The sequence below is a fragment of the Benincasa hispida genome, chromosome 11, assembly GCF_027475165.1.
Source record: "Benincasa hispida cultivar pf3 chromosome 11, pf3_genome.v1.1, whole genome shotgun sequence".
NCBI lineage: Eukaryota > Viridiplantae > Streptophyta > Magnoliopsida > Cucurbitales > Cucurbitaceae > Benincasa > Benincasa hispida.
In genome coordinates this window covers 3,210,797-3,229,450 of record NC_143488.1, presented here as the reverse complement: position 1 = coordinate 3,229,450, position 18,654 = coordinate 3,210,797, and the positions used below count along the sequence as shown (strand labels likewise).

At 29.2% G+C, this 18,654-nt stretch overlaps 1 protein-coding gene across 1 annotated transcript; it reads right to left on the bottom strand.

The window, feature by feature from the left end:
* Positions 1-1,729: 1,729 nt before the first annotated feature.
* LOC120089736 (serine/threonine-protein kinase SAPK3-like) lies at positions 1,730-5,890 on the bottom strand. The gene is made up of 9 exons (XM_039047111.2): positions 5,227-5,890; positions 4,386-4,460; positions 3,550-3,651; positions 3,374-3,427; positions 3,173-3,265; positions 2,956-3,048; positions 2,690-2,794; positions 2,481-2,579; positions 1,730-2,193 (listed from the first exon to the last, which is right to left on the bottom strand). Exons 1-9 carry the CDS (start codon positions 5,347-5,349, stop codon positions 1,915-1,917), a joined length of 1,023 nt encoding a protein of 340 aa, XP_038903039.1. The 5' UTR covers positions 5,350-5,890; the 3' UTR covers positions 1,730-1,914.
* Between the last annotated feature and the right edge of the window lie 12,764 nt (positions 5,891-18,654).

Sequence of the window (18,654 nt, the reverse complement as noted above, 5' to 3'; positions counted from 1 at the left end):
CATAAAATATAAAGGTTATGATTTTTAATATTAGAGTAATCGTTAATGGAAATAGTTTGAATATGCTTTAGATCAATTAAAAAAAACTTTTCTCTTTAGATAATCGAAATGTTTGTTGATAAGAAACGTAAAGAATTGTTTTTTTTTTTCCTTGTTCATATGGTCCAAATTGACTAAAATAGTTTATTTGAATAGTTGAACTTTGATGATTTTTTTTTTTTTTTGTAATGATTTTTTATATAAAGAAATTGATCATTTAATTAGTTACTCTTTGATTGAATCTTAGGATTATAGTCTTTCAGAAAAACAATATTTCTTGGAATCATTTAACCTTGAATTGGTGTCTTAAGAGGCAATTACATATATGCCATTCTAACACGCAATTACATATATGACATTCTAACCCAAAATAGAAGGATTTGTACTCGTATTTTTACAAAAGATGCTTATTTATAAATCTAATGAAGCTCAACCCTGATCAATAGGCAATTGATCAAATTGGGTTCTTTTTGGTGGAGCTCATGTCCTTGGTCACATGACAACAAATGATCATTGGTGTGGTGCTTTGGGGGAAACCCATTTTCGAGGTGTGACAGATGATTTTTTAGGACCTAAGTAGATATTTTTTGCGACATGTTCATCTGTTATTAGTTATTCAAACTTCAAGATCAGTCTAATGAGAACCATATATAGTCTAAAGAGATTCTACCTTATGGAAACACTCTTTAATACAATAGCTTTAGTTGGTCTTGATCAAGAAACCACCAATTTCTCTAGGTGGGTGAAAATTACCCAACTTATAAATTTATTTAGTAACGGTCCTATTATAACTAAAACTTAATTTTAAATTTAATAATTCAATTCAATTTAAATTCCGAATATGCAAAGACTTATTATTAAACATGAAGATAAAATTTTAGTGATTGACTAAACATTTTTAAAGTTAGAAACCAATTAAATATAAAATTGAAAGTTGGAAGAACTTGTTTGACACAAACTTGAAAATATGTGGACTGAACTCATAATTTAACCCTTTTTTTAGTTAAAAAAATAGGTAGAAAAAGAGATATAAACTCCTCATATATATAGATAGATCCGTGTATACGTGCGTATGTGTGAAGCTCAAACCATAGAAAAGTGATTAACACTTTTAAAACTACGTGAACAAAATTCCAATTAGGTCCAAATCATTAAAATTTTGAATCTAAACTGAAAAAAGTATTTGTTTGACAAACATACATATTTTATTGGGACATTAAACAATGTTTATTTTAAGAAAATTCAAATGAGTCTGATATTATGTGATCTCAAATCTTAGTAAATTGAAATTCGAAAAGGTAAGGTATAGGATACGTCATGTCTTTTTCCTTTTTGAGTACAATTGAAGGTAGGAGTCGAACCACAGACCTCACGGTTTTCAAAACACTCATATGCCAATTGAGCTCGCATTCATTATAGAATTTGTCATATGCCTTCATGAATACTAAAACTCCCAATTCTTCATTGTTAAAAAAAAAAAAAAAAAAAAAGGACCTAATTCTTCAAATTAACTCAGCATATTAGCCATAGTAGGGTTGGATCAAATCCATTGCCAAACAAGAAGAGATCTTCAAGTTCAAGTTTGCAACTCAAATAATTGAGTTCTCGATTCAACCAACCATCTCCATCCAACTCAGCAAAACTTTAATTTTCCAATGAGAGAAATTAAAGGACTTTGAACCAGACAGTATTTCTTTTCATCAACAAAAAATGGACTCTATTATTGTTGATACAATGAACACGTTTTGGGGGAGTCGATGCAAGTGCCCCACAATGTTGGCTTCTATTTCTCTGTACAATATGATTTTGACGCCATATATGCTTTGTTTCCATACAACAAACTCTTCTGTAATCAAACTAAAAATCAAACCATTCTCAAACAGCAGTTACATAGTCACCACTGACATCAACTTCAGAATCTATATCAGCTTCCAGATCGTCGAGCCCCGATCCTCCAGCCAACATTTGGTCCCCGATTTTAGACACTTCTCCTGGTGTCATTGCTTCCTGAACAATCTGCATAATTTCCTCAACGCTCTGTGACGGATGGTTGGGTTCTTGTTGTTTGAAGTTGGTTTTTTCAATCTCAATTAGCTCCTTTGGCAAGTTCTTGAAAAACCATGGCAGCTGTTTTATCTCTTGGATGGTGATCCTCTTCAAGCAAGAAATGAACAAGATTGATGACCATATATATAAGTAGACTGAATGGAATTTGAACAAAGTACAAAAATTGAGATTAATGTCATCCCATTTCAAGTTCAGTCAATCCTAAATCAACATAGTATCAGAGTTTTTCGCTTTATTGGTCTTTAAAATTATTAGTATCCTCTTCCATGGACCATGAAAATATGTATTAATTGCAACAAAACCAAAACTTCAGAGAATGATGAATTAAATGAGATTTGAGATGAAAATTGCAACAAGAAATAACTGTGTTTTACCTTTGCGGGGTTAGCGACAAATATGCGAGAAAGAAGGTTGCGACACTCCACGGACACGCGTACATAATCAGGTATTGAGTATTGAACACTCAATATTCTCTGTATTTCAGATTAGGGAGACAGATAATGAGTTTTTCTTTCTCAAATGAACGTTTCTAAAGTTTATTTTGAAGAAACTATCAATAATCTAATGTTTGAGAGACACTTACTGCTATCGTCTTTCGGAAATTTCTCGGATCTTCAGGATCCTCGAATGGATATGCTCCAACCAACATCACGTACAATGTCACTCCACATGACCAAACATCTGAAATCTACAAACAGTAACACCAAATCATCATTCTTATGAAGTTAACAACAGCTGCATCCTGCAGAAGAGTGTACAACAAATGCCACTAGACAAATACATGCTATATACAATGGAATATTTTCCACAACAAAAGAATATTTACAAAGAAAATTTGAACTTAAATACCTTTCCATCATACTCCTTCCGTGATAGAACCTCCGGTGCAATATATGCCGGTGTCCCAACAGTCGATTTCGGTTGTGAGTGTAATAAAGCGGACTGTAATGAATCAAAAGGCAAAAAAAAAAAAAAAAAAAAGGCTGAAGATAATGATCTAAAAAAGTATAATAATTAACAGAGTGAGGTTCTAGCTTATGATTATATTGGATGGTAGACTATCAACCTTTGAGTAACCAAAGTCACATATCTTAAGTTGTGGTGTAGGACTTCCATCCAAGAGTGTGTTTTCCAATTTCAGATCCCTGTGACAAATTTGCTGCAATGGACGGAAAATGGTTAAACTGATGCAACCGTGCGATGAAGACAAAAAACAAGAGAGTAACATATGTTTTTAGACAATGAAGAAGAAGTTTGATTGTTATACCATGGAATGGCAGTAGCTGACTCCAGATATTAGCTGCTGGAAGAAAAATCTTGCCTGATGTGCAAAGAGGTTCCGAGAAACCGAACAAAAGGTGACTTGAGAAATGGATTATGGAGGAAAATGAAATAGAGAAGATGAGCAAATATACAAAAGCAAGAAAGGGGTAACACTTCAACCTCGTCTTCGCTAAATCGACCAGCACTGCATATTCTTCCAAAAAGTTCCCCGCCAGCTGCATATTCCATGACTATGGCTAAATGAGTTGGGGTTAAGAAGACCTGCAAGAAAACATCACTCATTGAAGTACTCCATCCATGTAGAATCTTTACAAAGTCCAAAATAAGAACATTACAAAGACACTAATGAATTGCTATCAAATTTGCTCCTCATGAATTTTACTCAGAAGATTTTGGTTCCCTTATTCGTATATTACTCGAATTCTAAGAGAAGGAGATTAATGGATCAAGGTAGATTTTGTTTGATTTCAGATTTGTTTTTTAAAATTAAAGCTTGTTTTCTATTTACTTTATAAAGTCACATTTTGAAATTTTAGCCCATTGTGAAAAACCAAAAACAAGTTTTCAGGAACAAGTCTATTATTGTGAAACAAAATTGTTAAACATGAACCAGAAGCAAGTAATCTACTTGGCTGAGGGGATGAGTTACTCTCCTGAAAATTAAGAATTTGTTACAGCCGCCTTCGTATAAACTAATATTGTATTGTGCATTTTTACAAAAATGTATCGAGGGCATAAGCAAGCTAATGAAGTTTTTTTTTTTTCCTTTAAATGACTGAGATATGATATTATAAAGAACAGAAAAGAGCAAAGAAGAGAAAAGAGGGAAAAAAAAAAAAGACAGCTTAGGGACTGAGGGTTGACCTCATTATTTTTTGATAATGAAGTCAAATTTGATGTCATGAAACTCCTCATAAGAAGATTAATATTCCCAGAATATCTCAAATACATTTAAATCCCAACCCATTTCTCATTTAATTATGAAGTATCCTTACCTCCTTGAATCTGATAATGTTAGGGTGCCGCAACGATCGATGATTAATGATTTCCCTCTGAACTTTCTCATCAATCTGAAGAAAATAATTCAAAATACTCTGTCATCTTAAATCTTCAACCATAAAAAAATTATTTCAGAGAAAGAACTTAAAAAGGACTTTAGAATGATCTTTGCCTTCAAATCAATCATGAACAAACATGTCAATGAAGAATTCGCCATCAAGTCTAAATGGAAAAGACCTAAACAAAGTCATTCATTATCTTTGAAGAACCAAAACATTGTTGCATTTGCTTAAACATTGATGCATATTAATCATTATTAGGCTTTGTTCTATAACACATTGAATAAACTAACTGGTGAGCCATCATCAATATGCAAAGACAGAAGAAATGGATAATCAAAACAAATTTCCATAGAAAGTTTTAAAATGCAATGGAAGAAGCTAATGAACAAATTTCCAGAGAGATTGCACATCAAAGATGCAGCAACACCACCATCCATAAGAAAAGCTTCATAACTTTCTCCACAAGTCAACAGAGAAAAAGGGTACAAACAGTGGGAAGCCATTAAAGCACCAAGCCAAAAGGTAGTCAGAAACAATCCCAAGGGAAATCCCATTAGCAAAAGAATAATCAGACCCAAATCTCCATATCCCACCATTGTTTAAGCAAGTTAAGCATCAAGTCCAAAGAGAAGCCATAAAAGCATCAAGCCAAAAGCAAATCAGAAACAATCACATGGAAAATCTCATCAGCTAACAATGAATCAGACCCAAAACTCTCAATCCCACCATTGTTTAAGTAATTTACAGCATTAAATCCAATTGGTAAGTTATTTACCTTCTTCCCTCTCTCAATGTACTTGACTGCAACAAGCTCGTTTGTCTTCTTGTCTCTAACAAGCCTAGCAACTCCAAAATTCCCAGAGCCAAGGTCCTTCAATGGCTCATACCGATTCTCCATTAAAACTCTCAATTGAAAAAGAAACAAAAACCCCACAAAAAAGCTTCAACAAAAAGGGAAAATCAAATGAAAACACAGGGAAACTTCGGGGAAAAGAGAGATGGGTTTGGTCCAGATTAAAGAAGGAAATAAGAAATGGGTTTTGTTAAACGTGAAGCAGAGTTTTAATGGTGGAGATAGTGGAAAAGTCGAATGAAAGATAATTGCTCGGGTATAGGCAGCCGCAAAGCAACGCACCCTTTTGATGATGAACTTGCTCGAAATGGGAATAATTTTCAACGACCCAAAAATTCTTTTTACACGAGAAAGCCAAGTGTTTATATTCAAAAACAGTACTGCGTTGTATATAATTGGTGGATAGATTGAATGATTTTCAGAAGAGGGTAAAATTCCAATTTTTTCTTCAGGGGGATCTAGTGATAAATATGAAAAAAGCAATCCATAGGTAATGAAATTTCACCGACATTTTCAAAACGATGTTTTCTAATCTTTTGTTGGATCATTGAGTTCTTTATTAATTTTTTTTTTCTTTTCTTTTCTCGCTCTAATTCTACTTCTAGTTCATTTTATCGCTCTTGTTTTAGTTCTCGCTTACTTTCTAATTCTTGTTGTGATTTTTGTTCAATTTCCGGCCCACTTTTTGTCTCTTGCTTTGATTCTTGATCATTTTCTCTTTGTTGCTCTCTACACTTGGTTATATTTGAAAAAAAAAAATATTTATCGCCATTGATCATTCCACGTTACCAAAAGAATAAGAAATAATTTCATTCATTGTCATTCTCATCAGTGAAATACAGAGAATGGAATGTTGGCGTTGGGTGAGATAAATTATAGAGAATGGATCTAAAGAAAGAAGACGAGAGGAAGGGAGATATCGAGAGACAAATTAAATGGGAGCTGAACGAGAAAGGGAAAAATGAAATATTTAAAAAAGTTTGAAAAATTATAAAATCTTATTTTGAAAAAAAGTTAAATAACATTTTGGCACAATTTTTTAGGTCAATCTATCAAATAATCCAAAAATATATATACAGTTTGTTAACTTACAACTTTGGTACATGAGTTTTTAAATCAATGTCTATCTGATATTTAAACTTTAAAATAAAATTTTAATAAGATCTCGTTTGGTAATCATTTAGTTTTGTTTTTTAAAATTAAGACTATAGACACTGTTTCTACCTCTAAATTTTTTTCTTTATTATATACCTTTTACTAATGGTTTTGAAAAACCAAACAAAATCCTAAAAACTAAAAAAAAGTACATTTTAAATATTTTTTTTTTTTTTTTTTTGGAATTTGGCTAAGGATTTAATCGTTATATTTAAGAAAGATGCATATCATTGTAAGAAAATTTGAGGAAATAGACTTAATTTTCAAAAACAAAAGCCGAAATGATTACCAAATGAGGCCTAAGTATCTGCTTTTTTTATTTTGTATTTAATAAATCTCTTAATTTTAAAATATCAAATGAGTTTTTGAACTTTCAACTTTGTATTTAACAAGTCATTGACATATTTGAATTTTTTAAAATTTAATCCATCATTTGATATAAAATTGAATTTTTTTATCTAATGGGATCTTACACTGTCAACTTTTTGTTCTCGGCACGTTTATGGATTTTAAAAGTTATATATGTGTTGGACACAAGATTGAAAGTTTAATAATCTATTTGGCATTTTTTAAAACTAAAAAAAATGTTATTGTAGTTTTGACATCCTCTCTTGGTTGTTCTTTAATCCGGAAATATACTTTTTCAGATAGTATTCACCTTCTCATCTTGATGAGTGTCTCGAGAGTGCTAGTTTGGGTTGATTGTTTGTGATTAGGGTTTCTTTTATATATATATATATATATATTTGGCATTTTCTAAGATCTAAAAGTTTATCAAAGAAAAGTTTATGAACTAAATTTATAATTTAAATTCGAATTATATGAAAGTTGATGATGTAAATTTAAAATTTCGATGACTAATCTTGTAACTCAACCTCATATTTATGCACATATACTAGTCTAGTTCTACAAATGGACAAAATTGGGAAGTGGTGTAAAAATAGTAATAGTATTGTGTACCATTGGATAAAATTTTAGTAAGAAGAACACGTGTGTGTGTGTTTTTTTTTTTTTGGTTGGCAAAGAAGAACATGTGTTAAATGGTTGTTTTTTCTTTCTTTCTTTACATTTTTTTCTTTTGTTTTTTGTTTTTTTAGAGGGACTATTTATTTAAATTGTTTTCATATATTTCGTCTCCTTCTTTTTATTTTTGACAACACATAAATCTTACAACAATTAAATACATTTTTATGAGAGGATTTTCAAAAATAGAAATATAAGAAAAATTATTTACATAAATAGTAAAATTTAATCTTCTTTGATAGACGCTCATAGAAGTCTATCAGTATTAAAATTGATAGAAGTCTATCATTGATAATATGCAATAGAGGCTAATAGAAATATGTCAATATTTTTCTTTTCCTTTTCTTTTTTTCTTTTTTTTTTCTTTTTTTTTTTTTTTGTTATTTCTGTAAATAGTTTGACATTTTTTCTATCTATAAAAATTTCCCTTTTAAGATGATTTCGTTGTGAAATTGAGGAGCATAATGGAGCACAAAGGATATGGAGAATATAATATATATATATATATATAAATATAATAATACAATGATAAAATATTACTAAACTTATAAATAATTAAATTAAAAATAACTAAAATTATAATTTTATGGAAATAGGAATAATAGAAATAGAAAATATGATTTTATGGAAGTAGGAAATATATGAAATTTCATATTTTATTCTCACCAATGTGCATAATTTTAAGATCCAACAAATGCCACTATTTATAGGCAAAGTGGCAAGTGTTACATGGACACCGAGCATGAATTATTATAAGGCACATGAACGACATGAAAATTACACATGGCTTTTCGGACACTAAGCATTGTACATCTATTTTTAAGATATTTATAATACTCCATTTAGATGCCCATATATATATATGCCTCGTTAAAATCTTAGTAGGAAAAACCCAATGGGAAAAAAATCCTAGTGAAGAAAAAAGAGTACATATTTCATATAATACATACTCCTAAAAAAATACAATATATTTACTCCCCTCACGAAAAATATCACTTTAAAATCTCTGAGTCGCTGCATTCCATGTTGTGCACCAATTTTTCAAAAGTTGCGGTTAGTAATGTCTTTGTAAATAAGTCTGTCAGGTTATCCTTCGAACAAATTTGTTGTACAATGATGTCGTCATTTTCTTCAAGATCACAAGTGTAGAAAAGTTTCGGTGAAATATGTTTTATTCTATCTCCTTTAATATATCCTCTTTTGATTTGGGCTATGCAACTTGTGTTGTCTTCATATAATATTGTTGGAAGATTTTTATTAGTAGACAAGCCACACGTTCCATGAATATGTTGAGCCATTGACATTAGCCATACACATTCTTGACAAACCTCGTGAATTGCAAGAATTTCAGCATGATTTGAGGAAGTGGTCGTTATGTCTGTTTCATCGATTGTCATGATATAGCAGTTCCTCTATATATGAACAGATAACCTGTTTGAGATCTAGCTTTGTGTGGATCAAATAAATATCCATAATCTGCATAACCAACTAGATCAAAATTTCATTTATTTGAATAAAATAAACTCATATTGATTGTTCTTCAGAGATAATGGAATATATGCTTAATTACGTTCTAATGTCTTTTTGTATGAGAATAACTATATCTAGCTAATAAATTTACTGAAAATGCAATATCTAGTCTTGTATTATTAGCAAGATATACATAAGTACACCAATTGCACTAAGATATGGTACTTCAGGACCAAAAAGTTTTTCATTATCTTCTCGAGGTCGAAATATATCTTTCTTTATATCCAATGAACGGACTTCCATTAGAATATTGAATGGATGTATTTTGTCCATATAAAATCTTTTCAAATTTTTTCCTGTATAAGTTGACTGATGAATAAATATTTCATCTGCTAAATGCTCAATCTGCAAAATAAGGAAAAATTTTCTTTTTTCGAGATCTTTCATCTCAAATTTTTTCTTTAGATGTTGTATTTATTTTTGCTTTCAACGTTATCAATTTGGAAAAGTTTGAAGAACCTGATATTGTATTTATTCTTGCTTTCAACATTGTCAATTTGGAAAAGTATTTTTTATTTATAAGTATTATACAGTGAGTAGTTGCACTATCTCCAAACATAGATCTTCTTTGCTCATTTTTATACACCCAATATATGAAAATGATCCATGTTTCTTTATTAAAAGAAAATAATTACAATAAGAAAACAATACTTAAAATATACAAAAATTACTTAAAAAAATATGAAGATAGATAAAAGAAAACAACAACATTAAATCTAGATATTATCAAAATCAAAGGAGATACTTAATGTTCCATCAATTGCGTTAGTCTTCTTTTTAGGAGATTCAAAGAAGTCCGCCACATTCAAATTTGTCATATGGGATGGGTCAGATATATCATTATCCTGTTATGCAAAATTTACTTCCACATTTTTTCCTTTTTCCTTCATGGAGGCTTGATAGAGGTCAACTAAGCATTTTGACGTATAACAGGTATGTGACCAATGCTCAGTCATTCTGCATCGGAAGTATTAATTTTCAACACTTTTTGAACTCTTATCTTGTGGAGTTTTTCCTTTGTGATCATCATTTTGTGTTTTTTCTTCCTTTTTTTAATTTGAATGATTAAAATGACCACCACGAAAATAATAATTATTTATTCCTCTGCCAGGACACAATCCTAGCCATGATTATTATTAAAATTTACAGCATTCACTTCAGGAAATGGTATCGTTCCAGTTGGTCAAGATTCATGATTTTTCATCAATAACTTTTTGTTTTATTCGACCACGAGAAGACATGAAATTAATTTTTTTTTTTTTTTTAAAAAAAACGAGGTAGGTTCGAACTAAACTCCGTCCTTTTTTTGTACTTATCAAAACTTCTTAAAAAAAAGAAATAAAAACAAAACTTAAACTTTCCAAAATTATTAATTCCCTCACTAAGAGAGATAGATGAGATCCTTATTTGCATTAATATCCTCTTTACTTGAATTAGTAGTGGGGTGTATATAGCAAAAGTTAAGTGTGAAATTTGAATGAGATAGATTATTTCAAATTAGTAATTGAATTTACTAATTGAGGTTACAAAAAATCGGAGTCAGAACAAATATATTTTGCTTTAAGACGAAAAATTAGATCAAAGTTGACTATGTAAAATTGATTTTGTATTGTTTCTGGGTCCAATGAAATTCATAGGTATAGGAAGAAACCCTGTCAAATAGAGATTTTTTCTTTCAACCATCTTTCGATTGTTAATACGATATATAAGGACATCTACTACAAATAGTACTACACCCTTGATCGTAAAATATCGATTGCTTGTTGAACCCTGTGAATTGCGTGAAAGTAGAATACTCCAAATTCGGGAGTCTAAGAGTTTTATAAAACGTTCTTGACGAAAAAAATGTGAATGAAAGATCGCACTGAATTGAATTGGGTCCATGAATCTAAGAAATAGTGAGAATTCTTGATCTCTCTCAATTCAAAAATCGAGGATTTGAATTGATGTCCTTTTATTGAGTCCTCCTAAATTGCATTGATTTATTCCAAAGATTTCATTTCAATTGGAATTTGGTTATTCACCATGTACGAGGATCCCCGCTAAGCATCCATGGCTGAATAGTTAAAGCGCCCAACTCATAATTGGCGAATTCATAGGTTCAATTCCTACTGGATGCACGCCAATGGGACCCTCCAATAAGTCTATTGGAATTGGCTCTATATGATGGAATGTGGGGAAGAAGTGAACTCTAGAAGTACTACTAATTGAAAAATTAAACTGTATTGTTTTTTGTTTATTTTATAGATCATTTTGCAAAACTTTTTTTTAACAGTAAAAAAAAAAAGTTTGGATTATAAGTTTTTAAGTGGATCCATACTTTCGACACGAAAGAACATAGATATAGTGGTTGTCCAATGAGATACTACGCATAATAATATACTACCTCATAATAAGATAGTACCTCGGGGTAGCCACCCACATATTATGTGCTTACCACTTGTTTTATTTATTATTATTAATATTTTAGTTATTTTCAAAATAGGATTTTTTTTCTTGTTTTATAGAACTCATTTCATATGATGGTCCAAACGTTAAAGATGAGTTTTGCTAATTCTTTTCGAAATCCGAAGATAAAAAGTTCCCATGGAACCGAACTCCTGAATCATCTGTCAACTGCTCGATCAATTACTTCTTTCGCATGCTAAAAAAAGATTAGTGGTCTTTCGATTATTTCATTTCAGATTCATTGGAATCAACATGAATTATGAAGCAAAGAAATAGAATTAGGCCACTATGTATATTAGATTAATATTACATATATGTAATTGATATGATATCCATATATAAATAGAAAGATATATATTGTAGATTCATCTATATTCAAATTGATCGATATTCAACCTCTATTTTTATACAGTACAATTTTATACACTTCAATAACAATAATAGATAGTATGGTAGAAGGATTCATATATTTCTTTCTACCATACTATCGGATCTCATAGAATACTCCTCTCGTAGAATACTGATAATTCTAGTCCGCAGAATATTGTTTAAAACCATTCTCTTGATATTGCTGCTACAAGAGCATATTCGAGACATAAAATCTAGAAAATGTCTTCTCTAACATACCAGCATCAGTATCTTTTTCTCTGCATAACAACAATTTTGAATTAATTTTAAATAATGTGGAATTGTAATCACTTACTGATTTAAAATCTTGTAGCCTCAAATGCATCCACTCATAACGGGCTTTAGGAATGAATAACTGTCTTTTGATGATCATACATTTCTTTCAAATTTTTTCACAAGATACGGGAATCTTTTATTGTAAGATACTCCATTTTTAATCCCTCGTGGAGAGAAAGACGAAGAAAATCATACTTTTTGCTTTGTCCTGGCCGGATGTCGTATTTTCTTCTTTGATTGTTTCTCCCAAGTTCATAGCATCCAAGTGAATTTCGGCATCGAGCACCCATGACAAATAATTATTGTCATTAATGTCGATGACTGCGAATTCTAATTTTGTAAGATTTATCATGGTAACACTATCACAAAATATTATATTTATATTAGAAATTTAATATGTACTAAATATGAAAAACAGCATTTTATTCATTAGTTATAATAAAGAGAGAAAAAAAACGACATACCTTTAAGACCTACCTTCAGCGAACAGGAGCTCGTGCTAATAATGTGTTGTGAAATTGAAGAGCACAATGGAGCACAACGGATATGGAGAAAATATAATAATAAAATAATAAAATATAAATAAACTTATAAATAATTAAAATTATAATTTTATGGAAATAGGAATAATAGAAATAGAAAATATGATTTTATGGAAATAGAAAATAGATGAAATTTTCTTTTTATTCTCACCAATATGCATAATTTTAAGATCAACCAAATGTCACTATTTATAGACAAAGTGATAGGATGTAGACTTACATGACACTAAGCATGAATTATTATAAGCCACGTAGACAACATGAAAAATGACACCTAGTTTTTAGGACATTAAATATTGGACATCTATTTTTATAATATTTATAACAGATTTTTAGTTTTTTTATTCTTAGTTATGTTAACTTGTATTTATGTCAAAGTCAATGAATGTATGCTTCTAGATTTGTAATGATTCTAAGAACAATTATGCGCTCAAAATAAAATAAGTTAGAAACAATTACTTTTACAATTCATAAAAAAAATTATCTTAAAAAAAAAAATTAGAAATTGAAACCAAATGTGAATAATACCAAACAACCTAGTTTTTTTTCCTCTATAATCTAATAAACAATTCGATTAAAAAGGGTTTCAACATCAATATGTTTTAATTAGTTAAAATATTTTATTGTTGATGGTTTGATCTTCCTCTTGTAATTCAAGAAAAAAGTATAGGCTTATTTTTCTTTCAAGAGAAGACAGAAAAAATGTGTGAATAATAAATACCAAAAAACTTATTTATTTATTTATTTATTTATTTCCATTCAATTTTAGTTAATGTACTTATAATTGTCCATTTTGTACTTTCAACAAATTTTAAATTTAGTCTTTCAAATTTACTTTTTACTAAAAGTGGTTAAACTATAATAATAATTCTCATGCAAGAAAAAGATATTGTGTAACTATATTTTTACAATGTTAAAGGGAATGCTTACATAAACTTATTTTTTAAAAAAGAAAAACAACAACAGCAAACGTTCTCATGAAATGTTTTGAGATTTTTTAACATAAAGGGAGAAAATAAGACAATAAAAAGTATAGAAATCAAACTGAAACCAAACTTGAAATGCAAGAACTAAAATGATGTTTTAACATACAAAATTAACACCAAATAAGTTAATTTTAAAAGAAAAAATCATAATAAAATAAGATATATTGGAGAATCGGTATAAGATGTTAATATTACATTTACGAAAACTTAATAATGTCGAGAAAAAAAAAACTCGTTGAGGATTTAAACAGTGCATTAAAACTTATGAAATGTTATTTCTTTTTATATATGTATGTGAGTGTACAGAGTTGAAAGATTTGAATCACATGTAATCGTTAACTCATTCTCTTTGATATATCGATTTAAATTAAAGTTAGTTTTTTTTTAAATAAATAATGTAAGTACGTTTTGAAATATTCATATTTAAGCTATTTCCATGGGAAGAAATAATTGTGTTGAGATGAAATGATTTTGATGGGCTTCAAAATGATAACTTAAATAATTGAATTATATATTTAAGAAAATGGAAATTTGGATAATAACAACGGAAATTTGGACAAATCAAAATCAAAATCAATTTAAAGGGAAAGAAAAAAATAATAATAAAGAATGGACCAAATACATTATTACATATAAATAGAATTAAAATTAAAGAACACGTAAGCTAAAACGAATCGCTACCAGCAAGATCATTGACCGTGACAGTACGTGACTGTCCACTCATATTTAGCCACGTGGTGGCTGTATCTGAAGGCGTGCGAATAAGGTGAAGCGGGTTCACGATAGCCCGAGAGAGGACCAATGAGAAACGCGTGACTTTGGGTCTAAAATGCGCCGTTTATGTGGGACCCACTTGAGTAGCTGTCGTCTACGAGAATATTTATCCAACTGTAGCTCTCTGTCTGACATTATTTGTTTTTCTCCATCCGCCTAATTTTAAATCGCTTTCACGGCGCGTGAAAGTTACGTCCTTTGATGTTGTTTATTTAATATAAATAATATAAACATTGGTTGGACCCACTTCTTTAGCTTTCATATCGTTGTACCGAAGAAAATAAGGTTAAGAAAATATTTTTCGTTTTTGAGCTTTCAAGAAAGTAATAATTTAAGGGGCGTTTGGCCCACCAAGTAAAGTTGATAAGTTTAGAATTAATATGTTAAAGTTAATAAATTTGTGTTTAGAGAGTAGAGTTGTAAGATAAAGCTCATCGATAATTATGAAAAGTAGATCGAGAGATGATGAAGTTACTCGATAAATGTGGAAAATAAAAAAGACTGGAAGATAGAGTTACTTGATAAATGTTCGAACTTCAATAATATTTATATTGAAGTTGAGTTATTTATACTAACTGAAGAAGTCAGTGGGCCAAACAGCCTCTTAATCCTGAAATTTAGTTAATCACAATTTAAGTCCCTGTACTTTCACATTTATAACAATTTAGTCATTAAGCTCTAATGAGTAACAATTTAGTCTTTATTGTAAGAAATATTGTTAATATTTAATGAAATTTCTTACACGTGTAGATTGATAAGTTGATCGAAAATCTTTATATATATATATAAACTTTAAAGACTAAGTTGTTACACAATAAAAGTTTGCACTTCATTTTAAAGAAATTTTTAGCGATATAAACTAAATTGTTAAAAATTTAGAGGTGTATGGACTAAACTATTATTTATTGAAGGTTAGAGACTGAATTGTTATAATTTTAAAAGTACATGGACTAAATCATTACCAACTAGAGTTCGGTGATTAAATTGTTACTTATTTGAAATCTAAGGATCAAAAGTGTTTTTGACCAAAAAAAAAATAATGATATAGCTTTAAGTATGTGTTAAACATACTAATACAATATGAGCAGTTAGAGCACGATTTTAAATCAAATAAGTTTTTTTTTTTTTTTACAATCGGAGTAGTGGAATTAAACCACATATTCTGTGGAAGCTAATACATCTATATGTCAGCTGAGTAATGCTCACTTTTGCAAGCTAAATAAATTGTAGACAAATATACCAATAACTCTAAAATAATTGCTTTTCAAAATGTTTAGAATTAAAAGAAACATTTCGAAAGTTCAGTGCTCAAATTAAATTAAATTTGAAAATTTGAGGACAATACGAACTTAATTTTGGATCCACATTCCAAAAATTATCAAAGGTTATATATATATATACACACACACACCAAAACAATCATGTAAGGAGGGAGTTTCTTGCGGTTATGAACTTCATAAAATGATTTTCTTTTTAAAACCTACACAAATAAAGAAAGTTTTCCAAAAATCCGAAAATTAGTTTTGAAAGAGAAAACACGATACAATCAATATATACAACATCATATATTTGAATTTTCTATAAATAAATTAGGATATATTCAATAAATATATAAATAAAACAATCCTACAATATACCAAACGATATATATGATGTATATTTAAATTTTTTTAATATTTGTAAACAAGCCAAGAAATAAACCATGGTATATATGATATATCTTTACATTTTTTAATATATTTAACATATACTCGATATCTTAATGGAGAGGTAGTCGATTTTCAGCTAGGAATATAAAAGAAAGTAAATGAAATTTTATGACTTGGAGAAAACATTAACTTGAAATATTTTGCATTAAATAAATATCAACCAAAACAATAAATAACAAAAGCAAAGTCAATTTTTCTTTTTCTTTTTTTAAAAAATGATGTTAATAAGAAAATAATTAAATATTTCAAAATTTTATTTATGAGAGATAATGTAATTAACAATATTTAAAAAAACAAAAGAATTATATAATTTATAGTACATCTAGAAATGATTTTTTTTCTTTTTAAGTTTTAAAATATTATAAAATTAAAAGAGGAGAGAATATCAAAAAGTTAAATGTCTCATAATGTTGCTAAAACCATATGAAATATTACAACATTTATTATATTTTTGAAATATTAATTATATAATAGGCTAATTCCCTAAATCTCTCCATTATCGAACTTCCCAATTTCTAAATTAACCTATGGATAAACTTTTTTCACAAAATTTAAGGTTGAATTACTAATAGAATATATGTAATAGATAGTAAAATAAGGGGAAAAAATCTAGAAATATATCACTTATTTAAAATATTTGAAAATATAGAAGTGTTAATTAGTCAACTTTTTTTTTTTTCTAATTTCCAATTTCACCTTTCATTATCTTGTACATCTTCTTCTTTTATTTATTCATTTCTTTATTTCTTTTTATTTTTTATTTTTTATTTTTCATTTTCTTTCTCCATTTTTTTCTTTTTTTTTTTTTTTTAATTTTCTTTCTTTTCTCTAGTTTTTGCTTCTTCTCTTTCTTTCCATTTTTTTTTTTAAATTTTCTTTCCTTTATCCGATTTTTCTTCTACCCAAGACTTAAAAGTACCTAATTCATAAGTGACTTAATACCAATAAGCCAATCATCAAGTTTGATTATTATAATGAAATATTAAATATAAACAGCAAATGAAAATGAATGCGAAAAAAAAAAAAAAAACTATTTTTTTTCCACGAATTTGCACCATTTTTAGAAACATTTTTTAAAAGTTTGAAATAAGAAATGTGAATATTTATTAAACAAGTTTATTTCTCAAAAACTGAGAAATGTGAACGGTATCAGATAGGCCAATATATATATATATATCATAGGACTTTAAGAGTTTGATGTCTATCAAAAATAAACTTGGAAAAATGACATAGATGACCCAAGATAGAGCACAAATTGCAATATTTGTGTATTTGTGCATCATAATATTTTTTTTACAAAATAAAAAGAAGAAGGGTTTGGTTTGGTTGTTCGTTGTTTTTATGGAAGTGCCCTTGAGAGGTATCGAAAAGAATAATGTTTTGAAAGGACAAGAAAAAGGATAATAAGGTGGTCAGTAGTTATCATTGATATAATCTACCACCGATAGCACGTTATCGGTGATATAACTAACACTAATAGCACGTTATCGATGATAGAAGCTACCACTGATAGCACGTTATCGATGATAAAAGCTACAACTAATAGCATGTTATAGGTGATAGAATGTTATCACTAGCATGATATCAATCAGATCATTGATAGCATGATATCAGTGAAATCATTGATAGCATCTTATCAGTAATGTTATCAGTGAAAGAAGCTATCACCGATAATCATAATATGAGTGATACTAGTGATACCGGTAATAGAATTTAGGTGAAATCTATATATCGAGTTTCTTTGAAAGTTCATACCTAGTTATAGAAGTATATCATTGCTAGCCTTGAGTGTTAATATTTCAAGGTTGATTCTAATTTATGAAAGTCTATCAGTGATAGCGACTGATAGCTGCTATCAGTGTGATAGGCCCGAAACTCACGTTGTTAATAAGCTTCGAGTCTGGTCAAAAGAAAATTTATAATACCAAACTACTCCTATTACTACAAAGACGTAGTAACAGTGGTAACTCCAAGTCGATCCACAGATAAGCGCGATTGGTTTCGTTAAGTTAATTTTCTAACTAGAGCAAGGGGGCTTTGATGTGGAAGATATAAATACGTGAAATTAAAATAAAAGGGGTAAATGTAATATATGATAAGAGTCTATCTAATTTCTAGAGCAATAGAAAGTTTCTATGCAATTCCTTTCATTAGGCATCCATTAATTATACTGAATCTGTCAACTCCTCAACCTATTAGAAAATCTAATAGCCCAATTAGCCAATTTCGATAAAAATCCAAATCAGCCTTAGTTCAGTTTAAAACTTTTTCTTCTCAGCGACAAACAAGTTAAAACTAAAAAGCATTAAGAAATGGTTCAATTGTTGAGACATACTACAACCCATAAAGTCATATCTTGTAGCATGATTTATTTGGAAAAAATTATATTAATTATATTAGGGCATATATGCATTAGGTCAGAAAAAGTCTAGGCTTCACACATGTGATCCTAATACGTGCAACTAAATCAATCAATATTGCACAGACTATGACGATTTT